Source organism: Actinia tenebrosa, unplaced genomic scaffold (assembly GCF_029948245.1).
Source record: "Actinia tenebrosa isolate PJP-AT-01 unplaced genomic scaffold, QUT_ActTen_1.0 PGA_scaffold17__23_contigs__length_9995812, whole genome shotgun sequence".
Classification (NCBI taxonomy): Eukaryota; Metazoa; Cnidaria; class Anthozoa; order Actiniaria; family Actiniidae; genus Actinia; species Actinia tenebrosa.
The window spans coordinates 6,676,598-6,693,819 of NW_028292577.1; the positions used below are offsets into that span (position 1 = coordinate 6,676,598).

Here is a 17,222-nt window from a genome sequence, read left to right on the forward strand (position 1 = left end):
AAAATCTAAAATTTCTTTATCATTATTGATTCAAAATCTAATTACTATTTCATTCAAATCACTCATATTGTTACCCGCGATCCAGTTCCACAATTTATACCCAGAATCCATTGCGGGAATAATTCGTTACTATTCCTTCGCGCCAGTCAGGACACAGCGATACATCAAGCCTCAAATGAACGTAGCTAGGTCGTTTTATTAGACAATTATAAATATAGACTTTCTATCGTACAATCTAAATCTTTTTAAAAGAATTTTTGATACTTAGCAGTCCGTGGTAAAAGCAACACTAATAAATAGCTTTTGCGAGTGTGTACTTACGATATCACACAGTCCTAACATACATACATAAATCCATTCTAACATACATATATATATATATATATACATACATACTTAAAATCTATTGGAAATACGTTCGTATAAATATTTAGAAAATTACTCTCAAGATTTAGAGACTGTCGCTTGATTTTTTTAAATGTTTTTTGTGATGGCGCGATCTAATTTACGCTAAAATTATAGACTGTCTACATATTTTAACTAGTTTTACTCTTACAGTCTTACAAAGTGCTATTGCGCATCCAGCAGATCGATATCTCATCGGTTCTTTTCGCACATCCAGTAAATCGATATTTTATCGGGTCTGTTTGCACATCCAGTAAATCGATATCTCATCGGTTCTGTTCTTACACCCTGCAAATCGATATCTCATCAGATCTGTTTGCGCATCCAGCAGATCGATATATCATCGGATCTGTTTGCGCATCCAGCAGATCGATATATCATCGACTCCATTTACGCATCCTGCAAATCGATAATTTATCGGCTCCGTTGAATATTTACATATTCCATAAAAATAACTTAAATGTCGAAGCTTCACCAAAGTACTGTAAAACGATTATACTTTGGCACCAGGTTCTTGCAATCTTATTCACCGTGTTCGATCTTTGGAGGGAAGGCCTACAAGTTGTATGTCTCTTGTCTTCTAATTTTTCTCTAGCTTGATATGTATTCTTTTTGAAGTCAAAGGTCCTGCTTGACTGATTGTTTAAAGTCTTAGAGCAACTGTATAAAAATATAAAGTATTTCATCACTTGCTGAGCAAGTCAATCTACGCATGATCGATTTGCGGAAGAAACAGATGAATTCGAAGGCGTCTTGCTACGCATGCTCTTTTCGTGGAAGCGTGCCATAGTTTAAGACAAATTCGTCGGCGTCTATTTACGCATGCTCAGGTCTTGAAAACTTGACCAATGGAAGGGTCTTGCTTCCCATGCTCCATTTATTGACGCAATTGACGAATAATATGACGTCTGGCTCTGCGCATGCGCCATAACCTATGAAGGCGAGCTGAAGGACATTGTTATGTTCTCTTTTTGCGGGACTGGTTGCGATACTTCTATGGTTATTTCAACAGTTCCGTTCTCACTTGCCTTACAGCAAGGACACACTGCTTTGATCTCCTTTCGAATGTCCTTCTTAAGAATCGCGTACAAAAGTGGATTCAAGGCGGAATTCATGAGTATGAGAAGCCATATTATGTGCTTCGTGTCTTGGGCAACCCGCATATCTAGAAACGAGTCACAAACATAAGAATAAATCCCGAGAGCCCAAAAGCAATCGTAGAGGATAATGACTACTCCGATCGCTGGTAACGAAGACTTGTCCGTCTTTGGCGACAGGATTCCGCTGATTATCCGCGCAGCCGTACTCTCCGAAACTTCCTCATCTATAGCTTCGATGGCCATTCGCTTTCTTCCGATTCTTGCCGAAGATATTTCGACTGATGAGTTGGAGTTCGGCGGTCGACTTTCGTCGTCGGTGGTCGAGTGAAGATTGCTGTCGGTGGAGTAGTTGTAGTCGACCTGTGCACGGATTTTCTTCTCGTCTCTGTTATGTCGACGTACTATCAAGAGAATCCGAAAATACGAGACGCTCAACGTCACGCAAGGAAGAACCACAAAAAAGATGGTCTGGACGACGATGAACATTTTTTCGCGCTCTTTCTCCGTTTTGATTCCCGTGAACATCATAGTGATACGAAGAAGCGCTACGAACAGAGGAATACACCACGAGCAGAGAATCAAAACAACTGCTCTGTACTGCGTCATATAGTTTGTGTAACGCAACGGACTGACAATGGCTTTGTAACGATCTAACGACAGCGTACACAGGCTCAGAATAGTCGCGTCCATTAGAAAGTCATATATCACGAAGCGTATCTCAGGCAACGTTGGCAGCTGAACTGCATCCGAGAGTTGAACAGCCGTTATTATGACACCAACAAGAAGATCTGCTAAGCTAAGAGAAAGGACAAACCAGTTGGACTTCACGTTACGAAGTCGGCGACGGGTTGTTATGACAACAGCCACTAACGTGTTATTGAAGATTGTAATGAAACCAACTGTGGCTCGGATCACCCAGTACCATGCCTGTGTGGGCTCTTTTTGTGCGTGGAGTCCAAGCGAAGATGGCGTCGGAGGTAAATACTGATCGAAAGTCGAGTTTTGCATATTGCGTTACTGTTGCGTGACAGGATCTATCTGCTCCTGCGTGACAAATAAAAATAATTCTGTTAAATTTTGACCAAACATTGGGATTATTACACGGTCTACTCTGTCCCATTTTGAAAAGAGAGTCTGGAGTTTGGACCACATCATGGGCTCCCTGAAATTCTCAATACTGAGTGTCTGTAGCGATTATCTCTGCAAAATTCCGTTGAATATCATATAACATACCTTAAAACAGACAATACATTCATTACTATAATCTTACTTTTGGAGATATTCAAGAACACTTTTCTAGAGATGGTAGGTACCTGCTAAACCTACCCCTACCGGTACGAATAGGGCCATTTTAGATTCCATTTCTTTTGACCCCATCTCTTACTTTCCCGCTATCACCATCTCGTTATCTGAATAAGCTGAGACTAAGATTTTAAAATTTGTTTCTCGATAAATGAGGAAAAACCCGTGTCGAATATTGCGTCGGATATCAAATCATTTTGATTGGATAGTGTGTTAAGAGCATGCGCAGCTCGTATTTCAATATTCTAGACACGGCTAGATATGTGCTTAGTCAGCACTTAGCATGTTTGGTACGTTTAATGGAAATTGCTAGTCATCAACGGGTTTACGACCCTCGTAAACGGTCCTACCGTGAAACGGATTAAAAATGATAATTAGTTTTGCGAATAGCGCAGCGCAGTCGTGACGTCATAAAAACGAAGACAAAGGCGAAATTCGGACAAACAAACTTACAAGTTTACTTTCAGCAGATAATTTTCACAGCCTATCGAAGTTGATTTATAGTTTACATGGGTTATTATTGTAACTTTAAGTAAAAATAATAAAATCGGTTCGTATAATCCTCGTAGCGGTTAAACAGAATGCAATGTTTGTCCGAATCTTTAAGCTATCTTTAGAATCAGTGCGCTGCGCTATTTGGGGACGATCAAAAAACCGACGGCGCTATAAGCTATAAAGATTAACATCATAAACAATAAAAACAAGCAAACAGACAAACGAACAAAAAAACGAAATGCTTTTGAAAAGGCTAATAGTCTAGCACTTCTAATAAAACAAAATAAACAAACGGACAAACAAACAAATAAACAAGCAAACAGACAAACAAACAAATAAACAAGCAAGCAGACAATCGACGATAAGAGAAGCAAGCCAACAAACAGACAAAGAACCAAATGATCATGGATCAAAACTTCTGAAAAATTCATTTAAAATTCAAAGTCAGATAGGAAACATTATAAGTAAAAAGACAAATGTCAGTTAATAAACAAACGAACGAACGAACGAAGTACTTAATAGAATGGTAAACAAACAAATTACTAAACAAATAATATAAACGAACAGACAAACGAAAGATCAGACACATGCAAATAAACAAGCAAACAAATAAACAAAATATAAACAAACTACCTAATGACATGAAAAACAAATAACTAACAAATAAGCAAACATACCAAAATGAAAGATATGACAAGCAAATGAACGAACAAATCGTCCCTAAAGCCCCGTTTACACTAGCGATTTTTGCGCAGATTTTTGCTGCGGTTTTTTTTTTTTTTCGATTTTGTCCATAATAAATAATGGTAAAGAATTTACTTGTAAAGTTTTTTTCAGGATACCAAGATTTTACTAGACGAATGTCTCATATTTCCAAAAATTGCCACAAAAAACGCAGCAGAAATCACCGCAGAAATCGCCAGTGTAAACGGGGCTTAAAGAGATCCTCAATGTCACAAAAAGTTCGTCATTTTGAAAAATTGTTTTTCCTTCAATCTGATTGGATAAATATTAACCCTATTAGCTAACAAGCCATTAAAAGGAGTTTGATGTCTTTAAACCTTTCCTTTATGACTTAATTATTTTAAAAATCGTTGGTGTCTTTCATTTCGAGCTTCGTTGCACTCGATCCGCACATGTACAAATCCGACTGTCCCCAGGCGAGCCAGCTCTGTTAAACTGATCATATCCCTTCAATTAGACTAAAGTACTACTTAAAAGCGCACTCTTTTGTGCACGTAATTTATACGAGTTCGTAATTTCAAACTGTTCCGGCTGTTCCAAGAAACATTTTAATCTAAAAATGTAGCGCATTGATCAAGGTTAAATCGAATACTTAAAAATCCTCTTTTTTCCCCCCTTAATAAAAGCTTTACTTTTTTCTTTTAATTTAATAGCGATTTTATATATTTACTTTGTATTTCACTAAAATGGCTTTCAGACAGCGCGTTATATATGGAGGCGACTGAGTTATACAGGTAAAACCGGTTAAGCAAGGTTTTACCAAGAAAAAGTCGAGCTGTTCTTTTGAATACAGTCCATTAGGACAATAAAAAACTATTAAAAAATATATCATCACTAAAATACTCAATGGCAAAATATTTTTCCAGTGAAGTGTTTAAGTCCAATTTTTTAACAATTGAAGCAGGATTTTCTTTTGCATGAAAACATTGACAAAAGCAACTTAAGAATGATTGGAGTGAATCAATGCATGTGTGGGTGTAGAAGGTGATAGTGGTGCCCGGAACAAGGACGGTAATCTTGAACGTGTCTAACTCTTATCACGTCTCTTCTTCTCTCTGTTACGAGCTCTCTGTCTTTTTATGTTTTGTAATTAAAAAAGCGAAAAAAATGATTGAGGCCTTAAGATACTTTCGTCGCTACAAACAACATTGAATATTTCAAAACTAAGCTACGTTTTCTTGCAAGAAAAGCTATTCCTGGATAATGACGATCTATCTCTTATTCCCAGTTTGGCTCCAACAATTTTTTTAAGATAGATATACTCTCGTTGGATCAGTATAATGAATTCAAATTTCCTTACAGTACTGCAACGTCACGCTCACTGCTTTGAAAGTTGTAGAACTAATATTCCTTTTGCGCCAAATTCTATTTTGAAAAGAAAAAATATTATTCTAAAACGAAAAAAAGTTGTGCGCGCTGGTTGATAATAGGGACCTTAAGCTGCAGGACGGCAACGACGACGACGACGGCAAACATACAATAGCACTAATTGTGCTATTCAATAGATACTCGTTGGAATGTACGAAATACTGTGCATCATTGCCGTCTTATGCTGAAAGTAAGGCGTGGAATGTCCTATTTTTACGTACTAATAAGAGAACGGCTACGCCAAAAGCTTATGTTTGCTGATTTTCGTTATAAGTAAAGCGCTCACAAAAGACGTCATTTCACTTTAAAACGGGGATGCTTATTGAGTAAAACACTAGGTAAACACGAATTGTAGAAGGTTGAAGCGCTTCAATTTCGCCGACGTTGTCGACCACGTTGCCGAGCTGCAGCTTAAGGTCCCTAATACAAGCGAGACTCGCTTTGCAAACTCGGAATGCGATATTCGCTGCTAAAAGCGTTATGGCCTGCCTCGATTACCATACGTTACCGGCGTACTCAAAAAAAATCGAATTCTTTTCTACTTACTTGAAACTTGATAACAAATAGAAAGACTATTCTAGTGGTTTCTAAGATCGTCCCATCCGATGGGCTTTCAGACGTTAAATACGATTGACCAAAACGAGCTTCTTAACCAGTACACGAGTATAATGTTAGTTTTTAATGATATGAGTGTTCCAATGCTGACTGGGGGTCAAACTTATTGCCGGGTTGACCGGTAATTAGTCTTGAATTGATGTGAATATCAAATTTTCAATTATCATGAGTATGGATTTTCGAATTAATAAACCCTTTTACGACTTTTGATTTTTATCAAAACCTGAAACAGCCTCTGGGTTAATAAAGGTCAGGGCACGGCTAACTTACAGGTCAAAACCTGAAACAACCTCTGGGCTGATCTAAGTCAGGGCATGGCTAACTCACAGATTAGACCCCGAAATAGCCCCTGGGCTGATCTAAGTCAAGGCATGGCTAACTCACAGATTGAACCCTGAAACAACCTCTGGGCTGATCGAAGTTAGGGCACGGCTAACTCACAGATAGAACCCTGAAACAACCTCTGCGCTGATCTAGGTCAGGCTAACTCTCGGATCAAAAGTAAAAGCCCCAAGACAGGAAATATTTGAATCGATTTGATTCACGATTTATGAAACCAAGGGAAAGGGGTCGTAGGATTCAAATGAGTCCCCTTTCCCTCGGGAGAGTCTTTGAGGAGAGGATCGAAGGATGGGTCGTTAAGGTGTGCCCCCATCTCCACCCCCATGGGAATCCCATGTACGTCCCATACTGGAAACATAACTTTAGGGTGTGACGATTTCCCCATCTCCCACCCAGTAGTGGAAATCATGGTTACATGTGTTACTCAATTCTTCCGATCCGAGTTTAAATAACCATGAAATACACGTGGTATTGGCCGTTTACCTGAAACTAGCGATACTTTCAGCACAGCACGGCTTCCAACCAGGGAAGGGAATTAGAGCAATATTTTTTGATTTTTGAAAGACAATCATGAAATTACACGGTACTCTCAGCTCAGCACGCGTACGGCTTCCAACAATTTCTACTATTTTCATCGTAAATTGCGATTTTCACTTCTATCTTTGAATTTCTAGCTTTCTATTTCCGTGATCCCACAGTTTTCTTTACGTGCCGTGTATGACGTCATCACGATCCAAAACGCCCTAAATTGTATTCTGTGACGTCATGGCGCCGGGTTATTTTCTAAAACGTTTGTGATACTTCATGCCTCATTTCTGTGTAATTTTAACTAAAAGCCCTAACTTTGTTTCAAATGACTTGCCCGTGTTCTCATTTGTTGACGGTCTTGCGGTTTTCCGGTGAATTATGACTCTTTTTAAGTCGCTCTTTTTAAGATAACCGTGTTCAGTAGAAAATGTGGCATCACGACACTTGAATGGCTTTCAACTTAACCAGCCAAATCGGCGAAAAAACACGCGCCGTCAGAAGTACTTCTGACGCCATCCAATCAAGATTTTTCAAATTTGGAATGCATTTGGTACCGTTCGTAATAAAGTATCACTCTCACAACCATTTTTTATTCTTTAGTATTATTCGTATTATTAGTCCAAGTATAGCTTATGTTAGCAGGATTTCAAATTACGAGGTTTACGTTAGTGCGGGGCGTATAAGTTGGGCATCATGGCCAGAGTCGTTCTAGCAAGAGCCTTTTTTTAAGAGTAATTATTCGCTTTAGTTAAGCCAAAAGCGTAATACTTTTCCACCTTAATTATTCTGTCTTCACTCAGTCGTTTCCTTCGCCGTTATTTTTGTTCCTATATGTATCCGTTCTCTCACATATCATATATCCACTTCAAATATCTTTTATTATTCTGTACACATTGAATCTATCGAAATCTTTCGATGAAAAGATCAATTGGTTTTACCCACGTCAATATAGGTCAGATTGCACCATATGATATTTTTTCAATAATCACTGGATCATTTTACGAGAATAACCGACTAATTACAATAGAAATTAGCTTTAAAGCAAGGTCTTTCAAAGAAAACCAATCTAAATGAACTTCTGTAAAAGATATAGCCAGTATATCCTGAAGCTTCTAAAAAGCTGCGACTCAATTCGCCGATAAAAAAATGAGTTACAAAATTGAAATCTGACATCCGGCTTAGTAAAAGTAAAAGGATAATGGCCAAGTAAATTGTACACAAAATGACGAATGCCGATATAAGTTTTTTTAAGGAATCTTTTTTCTTTAATTTTGTAGTTTTACTTTGTTTTCAGATTCCTATTTATTGAGTAGATACTATCGTCATTATCAATGTCATCTCGTTAGTATTGGTTTACTGTTGTTGTTGGTTTTTAATGTGTGTGTTGTTTTTTTTTTTTTTTTGTTTTTTGTTTTGTTTTTTTTTTTTTTTTTTTTTTGTTTTTTTTGTTTTGTTTTTGTTTGTTTGTTTTTTGTTTTGTTTTTGTTTTTGTTTGTTTTTTTGTTTTTTTGTTTAATGAATACTTAGGTTCCTACAGCAGTTTACCCCCTGTATTTTCTTGTTGAAATAAAAGCCAAAAAAAATCGTCATCCAAACACTCAAAGCACCCGCAAGATAATAAAGGGAAAAAACAAAAAGTAAAACTAATGAAAACAAGTATAAAACATTAAGCTTCAAGAAAAAATTAGGAAAAAAAGCAGGTTTTGTAAAAAAAAAGCAACAACAACTCAGCGGTAAAAGTAAGAAGAAAAGAAAGAATAAGAATAAGAAAAACAAACGTCGAGTAGACAACTAAAAGACTTTCTAAAACGTAAAGCCAACATGCAACAACTCACCTTCAGTCTTATCACATTGTTGTAAGTCTCCACTTCACTGTTCCTGTAAGCGAGATGAGCTTTTCAATTATTTGTTTGAGTAACAGGGTGACTTAATTACATGAAAACGTTCAACAACTTTTCAATAAGTAGACCCCACTGCTCCGGTTTATATAGCTTTTAAAGAGGTAGAGGGGCGAACGGCTATCTTATTCCGAAACCCTTCGTTAAATGCCCATGAAAAATCAGTAATTACAAAAAGGCGTTTTCGTGCTATTTTTTATACATAAATTAGCTTTAATTAGGTGAAATTTAGTTTTGTCATGTACAGAATAACTAAATGTTATCAAGTCAATGATATGACAGCATAGAATTATCAAAGGGGACGTGCTTCGGATCAAATTGAAAATTACAAGTTGGCCGTGTTATCTTTCGACAAACATCTTGTGGTTATCATATCCAGCTTGTTTTCTTTGTCTTTATTGAAAATTCAATATTTCATTGAGACTGAGTTGAAACTAACTTTGCTCTTCTTACTGTTAAAAAAATGCCTTTTTTGTGAAATTTATGGAATTATTCAGGAGCAATTTCTAGGAAGTGTCAATCAAAATTGTACAAGCGGGTCATCTTTTTACCAGGTGCGGGTGGCTTAAATAATATTACAAAGAAACACGAATTACTTTTTATCTAAAGTACATATGATGTACTTTATAATGTATAATGTAAAATAAAGGTTGATGTTTAATCTTAAAGGAAAATGTCTTTGCTTCCGTTTTTTAAAACGTTAAAAATACGAAGAATCTTACATGCACAATGCTATTTTATCTGCACTGATGGTTGTATGTATTCCTTAGTAATGTTTGTTCTTATTTAACCAGCTATTAAGTTTTTCTTAAGTATTAAGATGTACCAAAAGAATCATAAATATCCGAGGTATGATTCGATGTATTACAAAATTTCAAGGAAACGCTTTCATTAAGCGACGTTTAGGGGTCGTCATGATGATTTGAATATTCTCTAAATATTAAATGCTTATTACTAACCCTTTTCCGTCCAAGTGTCATAGCTATACGCTTAATAGTTAATAAGAAAAGTAGTTCTAAAATTACGTGCCTTAAAGATTTGTTATGTACGTTAGAACATTATATGAATATCACACTATTACCTATTTCATTCCTATTTTAGTAAAATAATTGCAGTTTCTTATATTGATATGCAAGTTTCTTGGCAAAACATGCAAACTGCTATCATATGTTTTTAAATTTATTTTCAACTCAAACTAATGTCCGTATATTTTTGGCTCAACCTTTAGCAAGCGAAAAAAGTTAATAAATGGATTTTTGCCGATTTTTTTTTTTGTATTGCTAATAAATAATACTTATTTTAAAGTTCTTTTTTTTAATAAAAATGCTATCGAAATTTTCTATTCTAATAGAATAAAAAACTGTCTTCCCATCGAACAAACAAACTGAATGAACAAATATGGCCGCCATATTTTAACCTAAATTTTTAATTTTCAAAAACACGATCTGCGAGTTTATTAAACGGCTTAAAAAACTCATGAATAATTTTCGTGACATGCTCTTTTTCGTGACATGCTCTTGTACTCTTTTGGTCCTTTACAAAGATTTCAGAATCTTTATATAAAGATATCCATGTTGAGCTATTATCAGGTGTAAAGATCCATGCACGTGATGGATTTGAAGGACCTAAAGGTCTTAATGCTCATTAAATATTCATGATTTTTTGAAGAGTACATATACTATGTTTTTTTAGAGGCAACCGTGAATACGTCCTTACGCTTACACATCTAGTAACGACACAAATACCTCCTTTGTGGAGTATAATCAGTCAATCTAAACTTACTAATGGTCTATCACAAATCCTGCACTCTTATTGGCTGGCATACAAGTGGTCTATTAGTCATATAGTCCACTAGTAGCGAAAAGTTCCGGTATTGAAAGCCACAACAATGGGAATTAAGTCGCGTTTTCAACCTAGTTTCAAAATTGTTTGTATCCATTTATTCAACCGATTAGTAGATTTAGATTTAAAAAATAGGTCTCTCGCCATCATGGTCTACAAGTCAATCCCTAATAGATCACTTGTAGCTTAGCCAATCAGACAGCGGAATTTGTGATAGACACCTGCTTTACTACATTAGTATACCTTTTCGTGTGTACACCCCATATTTGGGGCATAATTACCTCCCTTGTGGGGCATTTTCAAATAATGCATAAACATACAATGAACCACACCTAATACAATAGATTTTGTGAGTATATATTACATCAACTGAGTGCTATATAGGTTCTCCCACTACGAATAACTTAGGTTATTAACGGCAAATAAAATTAGATGAGTGTGAACAGGCAGCCCTGTACGCCGTGAGACAACCTAAGAGTCATACAATAGGCACCCAAGGACAGGTTGAATAGGTATTTTCGATAATGACGCAGGGATGAACTGTTTGGTTCTCTCTACCTAATAAGGTCAATTAAAAGAAAACTTATATATTAATCGCTTCGTCATCGTTAATTATGTACAAGCTGCGTAATGGTTAATTGGAAAGATCATCATCATTATACTAGTTTCTTGATTAGTATAATCAGATAGACAAGATAGAGAACACTATATTGACTTGTCGAGAAATTTATCATCCATCCATCCATGCATCCATCCATCCATCCATGCATCCATCCATCCATGCATCCATCCATCCATGCATCCATCCATCCATCCATCCATCCATGCATCCATCCATCCATGCATCCATCCATCCATGCATCCATGCATCCATGCATCCATCCATCCATGCATCCATCCATCCATGCATCCATCCATCCATCCATCCATCCATCCATCCATCCATCCATCCATCCATCCATCCATCCATCCATTAATTTGTCACTGACTTGTTTTTTTCCTAACATGTCGACTACCTATTTAATCTGTCCATCATTTCCATAGCAGCTCAAACTCCATGCATTTCCTTATTTTGACCAGCTGCAAATTTCTTTAACAAACAAGCACTAGATATAATACAGAATTTTTAAAAATCGAACGTTTTGAAAAAGCGTATCTAAGGCAACTGCAAACAACAACCAAACAGCTGAAACTTAGGGTAGTATTTTGAAGCTGTTTACACGGTTGAAATTTCTAGTTTCATTAAGGCCCACAGGCTTTAACAGCTCTTTTAATAATTAATGATGTTTTTTATATATATTCGACATTATTTCTTACCACTTTGTGTGAAAGTTGGAAGAAAACAACTACAATAAAGTTTTTTCTGTTGTTTTTTAACGTACAGAAGACTAGCCCTGTTTTAAGCTTTTTTAGTTCTCATATTGATATGTACATCTGAATTAGGAATATGCCAACGAATCGTTTTTTCGTTTTTAGTTTATTGGTTTTTATCTTGCCTACGCGCACAGCAGGTTTGGAGCAATTTGAAGATTTCATGATATCGCTTTAATGGATATAAAAGATTTAAGATATGAGTAGATTTTTTGTGCGTGAAAAACATTAAAATCGAAGCATTAAGTGAATGGAAAAGTATTTTGTATCATCATCGTCAGTCATCACTATCATTATCACCATCATCATCACCATCATCACCATCACCATCATTATCACCGCCAACATCACCATCATTATCACCAGCAGCACCGCCACCACCATCATCGCAAACATCCCCACACCAACATCATCTTCACTATCAACGTCTTCTAGCTCCATCATCACTGTTATCAACTTCATCATCACCACCATCACCATCATGACCAACATCATTATCGTGACCACCACCATCATCATCATCTTCATCACCATCATGATCTTGATCATTACTATCTTCATCACCACCGTCATCATCATCATTATCTAATCTTTATCAAAACAACCACCATCATCACTATCTTATCATTGCCATCATAATCATTATGATCATTATTATCACCATCATCATCTTCATCATTGCCACCATAATAATAATAATAATATAATAATAATTGGGATGATAATTATTATCATTATTACCATGTACATGTGTAGTGTAAATAAAATTTATTAGTCGCTTCAATGATCTTCATCTCAATCTCCATCTTGGGGATCAGGACATAGATATACATTTATTTCAATAAAATTAGTCATCTGAAAAGCTACAAAGCTGAGACCGGCAAGGATTATAGATAGATACATTTTACATGTTTCAGCCGCTTGATAACTGTTGATAGACTTGAGATCTTTTACCAGTAACAAGTTAACCTCCTCTGAGCATCCTCAGCTGCTGCAGTTTGTGTCAAAAGCTTTACTTTTTGGATATGAAATATTTCCCATGATTCTCAGCAATCACAGCTTTCTAGGATTTTGGTGACTAACTTTAATTGAAATAAGTAATATACACAAGACTGTATTTGAGAGACCTTCTAACTGAATACAATCATTGAATACCAAGCTCACACATTTATCAAATTTAAGACATTTTGAATATCACGAGTCACATTTTCCAATAATGCTCATAGCACTAGCATGTCATGCTCAAATTATGAATAAAGATATAATGGACGACTCCATTGAACACAGCTTGAAGGTAAATAAATAAAGCTCACAACACGTACGTTTTCTTAAAAGCATCAATCTAACTTAGCGTTTAAGCATTTATCATGAGATCTGACACCAAGCAGATGGTATTTTTTTATTCAACATACGGCGAGATAAAATACGTCTCCGGACAAGTTTACTATCGCTTTGGTTATTTGTTGACTAGATAGTATTTGTTACATGTTCACATAGTGAAATAATAAACCAAGGCCAAGGGCATTCTACTTTTTATTATTATTGTTATTATTAGTATTATCTTTTATTATTATTATTATTCGTTGTTGTTGTTGTTGTTTTTGTTGTTGTTGTTTGTTTGTTTTTGCTGCACGTTCAGATAGGTTGGTGCAGAGGGAAGTATGCCATGATCAAATTTCTTGATCCCCCTCCGTATACTACTTCCCTTTTCCAGACTGTCCCTTCAACCTCTTTTTTTCCCCTGTTGTTTCTCTTTCATTTCACCGAGATTCTACGGGATCGCGATAGAATGTAGAATGCGCATGCGCAAATGATTTTCTATCTAAAATATCCTTTCAATCTCTAATGCTATTTGCCTCCAATACTATACTGTACCTCTAATTCTACTATACCTCCCTTGCTACTATAAACCCCACTCTACTATTGATGGTCTTCACGGTGGCCATGTTGGAGGAACTTAACAAAAGAATTGTCAATGAATTCTTTTGTTATATCCTCCAACATGGCCGCCGTGTCTTTTGCTATTTAATTCTCTGGGGAATGGTTAAACAGCCATCAATACCTCCAAACATAGTACGATGATAGGTCACTTGCATTGTAGCATCATTTACTACCACTACCCAAATCCCTTGCATACTTTCTTTTGTTCAGTTAATTAGCACCAATTGTCTTATTATTCTCTTGAGGAAATAAAAATTTGAAGAAAATTCGCGAAGCATTTTAGCAGTAGTTGTAACGACGCCATCATGCAAACGGCTTATTAGTCAATCTTTGACCATTCGGCATTTTAATTTTGTCCAAAAACCTTTGACCCGTAATCCTGAAATAATGATGAATTATTAGTTATTCTCTCAGTTTCTTTCTGGGTTGCCTCTCATTTTACCTAAATGAAAACTTTAATCCAAGAATCCAAGAATTTCTATTTATTCTTGATCCCCAGTCCAGTTAAAACCAGTATTCTTTGATCTTATACCTCGTTATTAGCATGGCATCAGTTTATAAACACTAACGTACTATCTATAACTATTTATATCATTATAAGCAATCATACCTCGTGGGAAGTCGATTGAATACCGCATTGGAATCCAAACTCGCTTCACAGATTTCAACTCTCGGGCTACAAAAGAAAGGGAAGTCAGTTTAGTCATAATCTAGGGTTTTTTCCCTCGTTTTCCAAAGTGGCCCTTTCCGAGTGGACCTGGGTACGAACTTAACGAATTCAACACATCTGCCGTACATAGCAGTCGACGCCTCGTTTTATTTTTGAATCATCATATTTCGTGGTATAATAGAAAAAATTCCGAAACAAAACCACTTGTCTCAATTTGATAATATGAAATTCAAACATATTTTATTTTAGATTGTTTATTCGTTATTTGAATATTCGCTCAGTCCTGCATGTTGCTTTGGTAAAATATTAGATCTTCTCATATTATATTCTAAAAATACCAATTACTGTATGCATTGATCAAATGTAGCTTATAAATTATCAAAGAAAGGACGCGACGCTTCTAAAAATAACCCGGACTGATCAAAAGCATCAAGATTGGCTAGTTGACACGTAAGATGAAAGTTAAAATAACAAAATGGCGCCATTATGACATTTTCCTTGGAATATTATTCGTCGTTGTTTTGCTTAATTTCTTTTTTCGGTTAGCAAGGGTGAATGAAAATAAGTTAAAAAAAAAACAGTCCGAATCATTCCATTTCCTGACTTTTCGTTTCCACAGCAACAGTATTTAGACCATTATCTCATTGCTTCTAAATTTGTAATTTATTTTCATGGTAAAATATTTGATGCTAAACATTATATATTTTTCTTCATATTTTACTACAAGCCAGTCCATAATAACAGATGCCTACAAAATATGATTCTAGATGATGAATTTTTATTCTTCTATACTTCTGTCATGTCTACCTTCTCCCTCCATACTGTGAGGTTTGATAGCTTTTCCAATATGAAAATAATAGTCATTCTAGGGAAAGGTTTTTTTTAAGTCACCGCGTAGCCACATGATAAATTTACTTTTATTCTGTACTCTGCTTATACACAAATTTAGCAAGGAAGCCGTTTAATTATTCTAACCTTGTTTCACTATATTCGAGTCCAGGGTTGCTGAAAAAAAAATACTTTATAAGTAAATAAGCTTTGGTGTTTTCACTACGTACATTTTATAATAATATGCTCTCTTCAACGGAGATCGTATATAGTAATTGTTATTCTTATTAGGTGGCCACGAAGAGCCATTGAATAAAACAGAAAAAATGGGATAGCCGTTTTCGACAGAATTTACTCGTTATGTTTAGTCAAATGTAGTCTGAAATTTATCTTCAATTTTATTATAAAATCGGACAATGTGGAATTCAGTTTGAAACTGGTAGTAAGAGTCCACTCCTCGTGGAACATGCAGAGAATATGATTCATATGGTATATCTTAATATAATTCACGTTTTTGGTCTTTTTCTTCTCATTTACAAGGCCACGTAGGACACTGATACTAACATACTAAAATATATACAATTTACAATTCACTCGTTTTTACATACCGTTGTTTTAACCACGTATTCTTACCCTTGAGGGATGCTTGTTTTCGGTGCGCTCTGTCTCAACCAGTTTATTCACTTAATGTTCTTTATAGTACGTTATTAAAGCAGGCAAGCAGAATCTATGAAAATGGACATATCAGTAAGGATTCGGCAGTTTTTGATGGTGAATATTTAATGTGTTGTGATAAAAAGATGAATAGGTTAAAGGCTCAAAAATAATTCGAGGTAACTGTGCTACCGAGACGTTCAGCCTATGGGGATCGCAGTGCAAAGTGGCTGATTTCTCCCGACCTACGGGCGACGCCGTATCAATGAAACCACACAGGGAGCGTGCATTGCAACAAATCCAGTTTTAATTGCTAACAATTCCTATAGCCTAGCCCAAAGCATCAATAAATCGTGTAAACGAGCACGTATCCAATTAAACCTTTTTGAATATTTCATTTACCTGCCTTTCTACATTTCGTCAGTCGTGCACAGTCATTAAAAATAAAAATAAAAACAAGTACCTAGATGACCTCCAGCAGTTTCTGACGATTTAAAAAGTAAGGTTCGGTATCCATAAATGATTAATTGACTTGCGATATTTCAATGTAGGAAACAAAGTAGCCCGAGTGAACAAAAGAAGACGTACGGAGTTATAATGGCCTTTTGGGACGTAATTGGCAATAGACCCTTTTGCTTTGGCGTCATCTTTTTCCATTTCAAATCACTTGTCATTCCCTAGAGTATTGTTACTTTGTTTAACAGTTGCGCATGAGAAGACACATGAATATGGATATGACTCAAGCAAAGAATCTTATTCTCATGGAAATGACATGTGATATGAAATGGGAAAGACAACCATGACGCCCAAGGTAAAGAGGTCTCTTGGTTTATAGTTTACAGGTCTATTGTTGAGTTTCGGCCTAGCTGGTGAAACCCTAACCACAATGTGCTGTCGGCTATAAATTCAGTTGATGAACATTCCGCATGAGACAGGAAATGACGTCAAGCCGGGAACCCAGCAATTTTAAAATTAGCCCTATGGACTTATATTTCGGAGAGCTTACTAAAACAAAGGCTTTTACATTTAAGATTTAGAGTGTAAATAACAAAACTAAGACAATAATAGTGAGATAAATAAAATGATCGCCTAAACTGATCAAAAGGTCCGCGCTGTCGT

At 36.0% G+C, this 17,222-nt stretch overlaps 1 protein-coding gene across 1 annotated transcript; it reads right to left on the reverse strand.

Moving 5' to 3' along the window:
• Positions 1-176: 176 nt before the first annotated feature.
• On the reverse strand, positions 177-16,356 carry LOC116286229 (octopamine receptor beta-2R). Its single transcript, XM_031692688.2, has 4 exons — positions 16,058-16,356; positions 14,562-14,627; positions 8,735-8,777; positions 177-2,549 (listed from the first exon to the last, which is right to left on the reverse strand). Exon 4 carries the CDS (start codon positions 2,511-2,513, stop codon positions 1,338-1,340), a length of 1,176 nt encoding a protein of 391 aa, XP_031548548.2. The 5' UTR covers positions 2,514-2,549; positions 8,735-8,777; positions 14,562-14,627; positions 16,058-16,356; the 3' UTR covers positions 177-1,337.
• Positions 16,357-17,222: the final 866 nt, after the last annotated feature.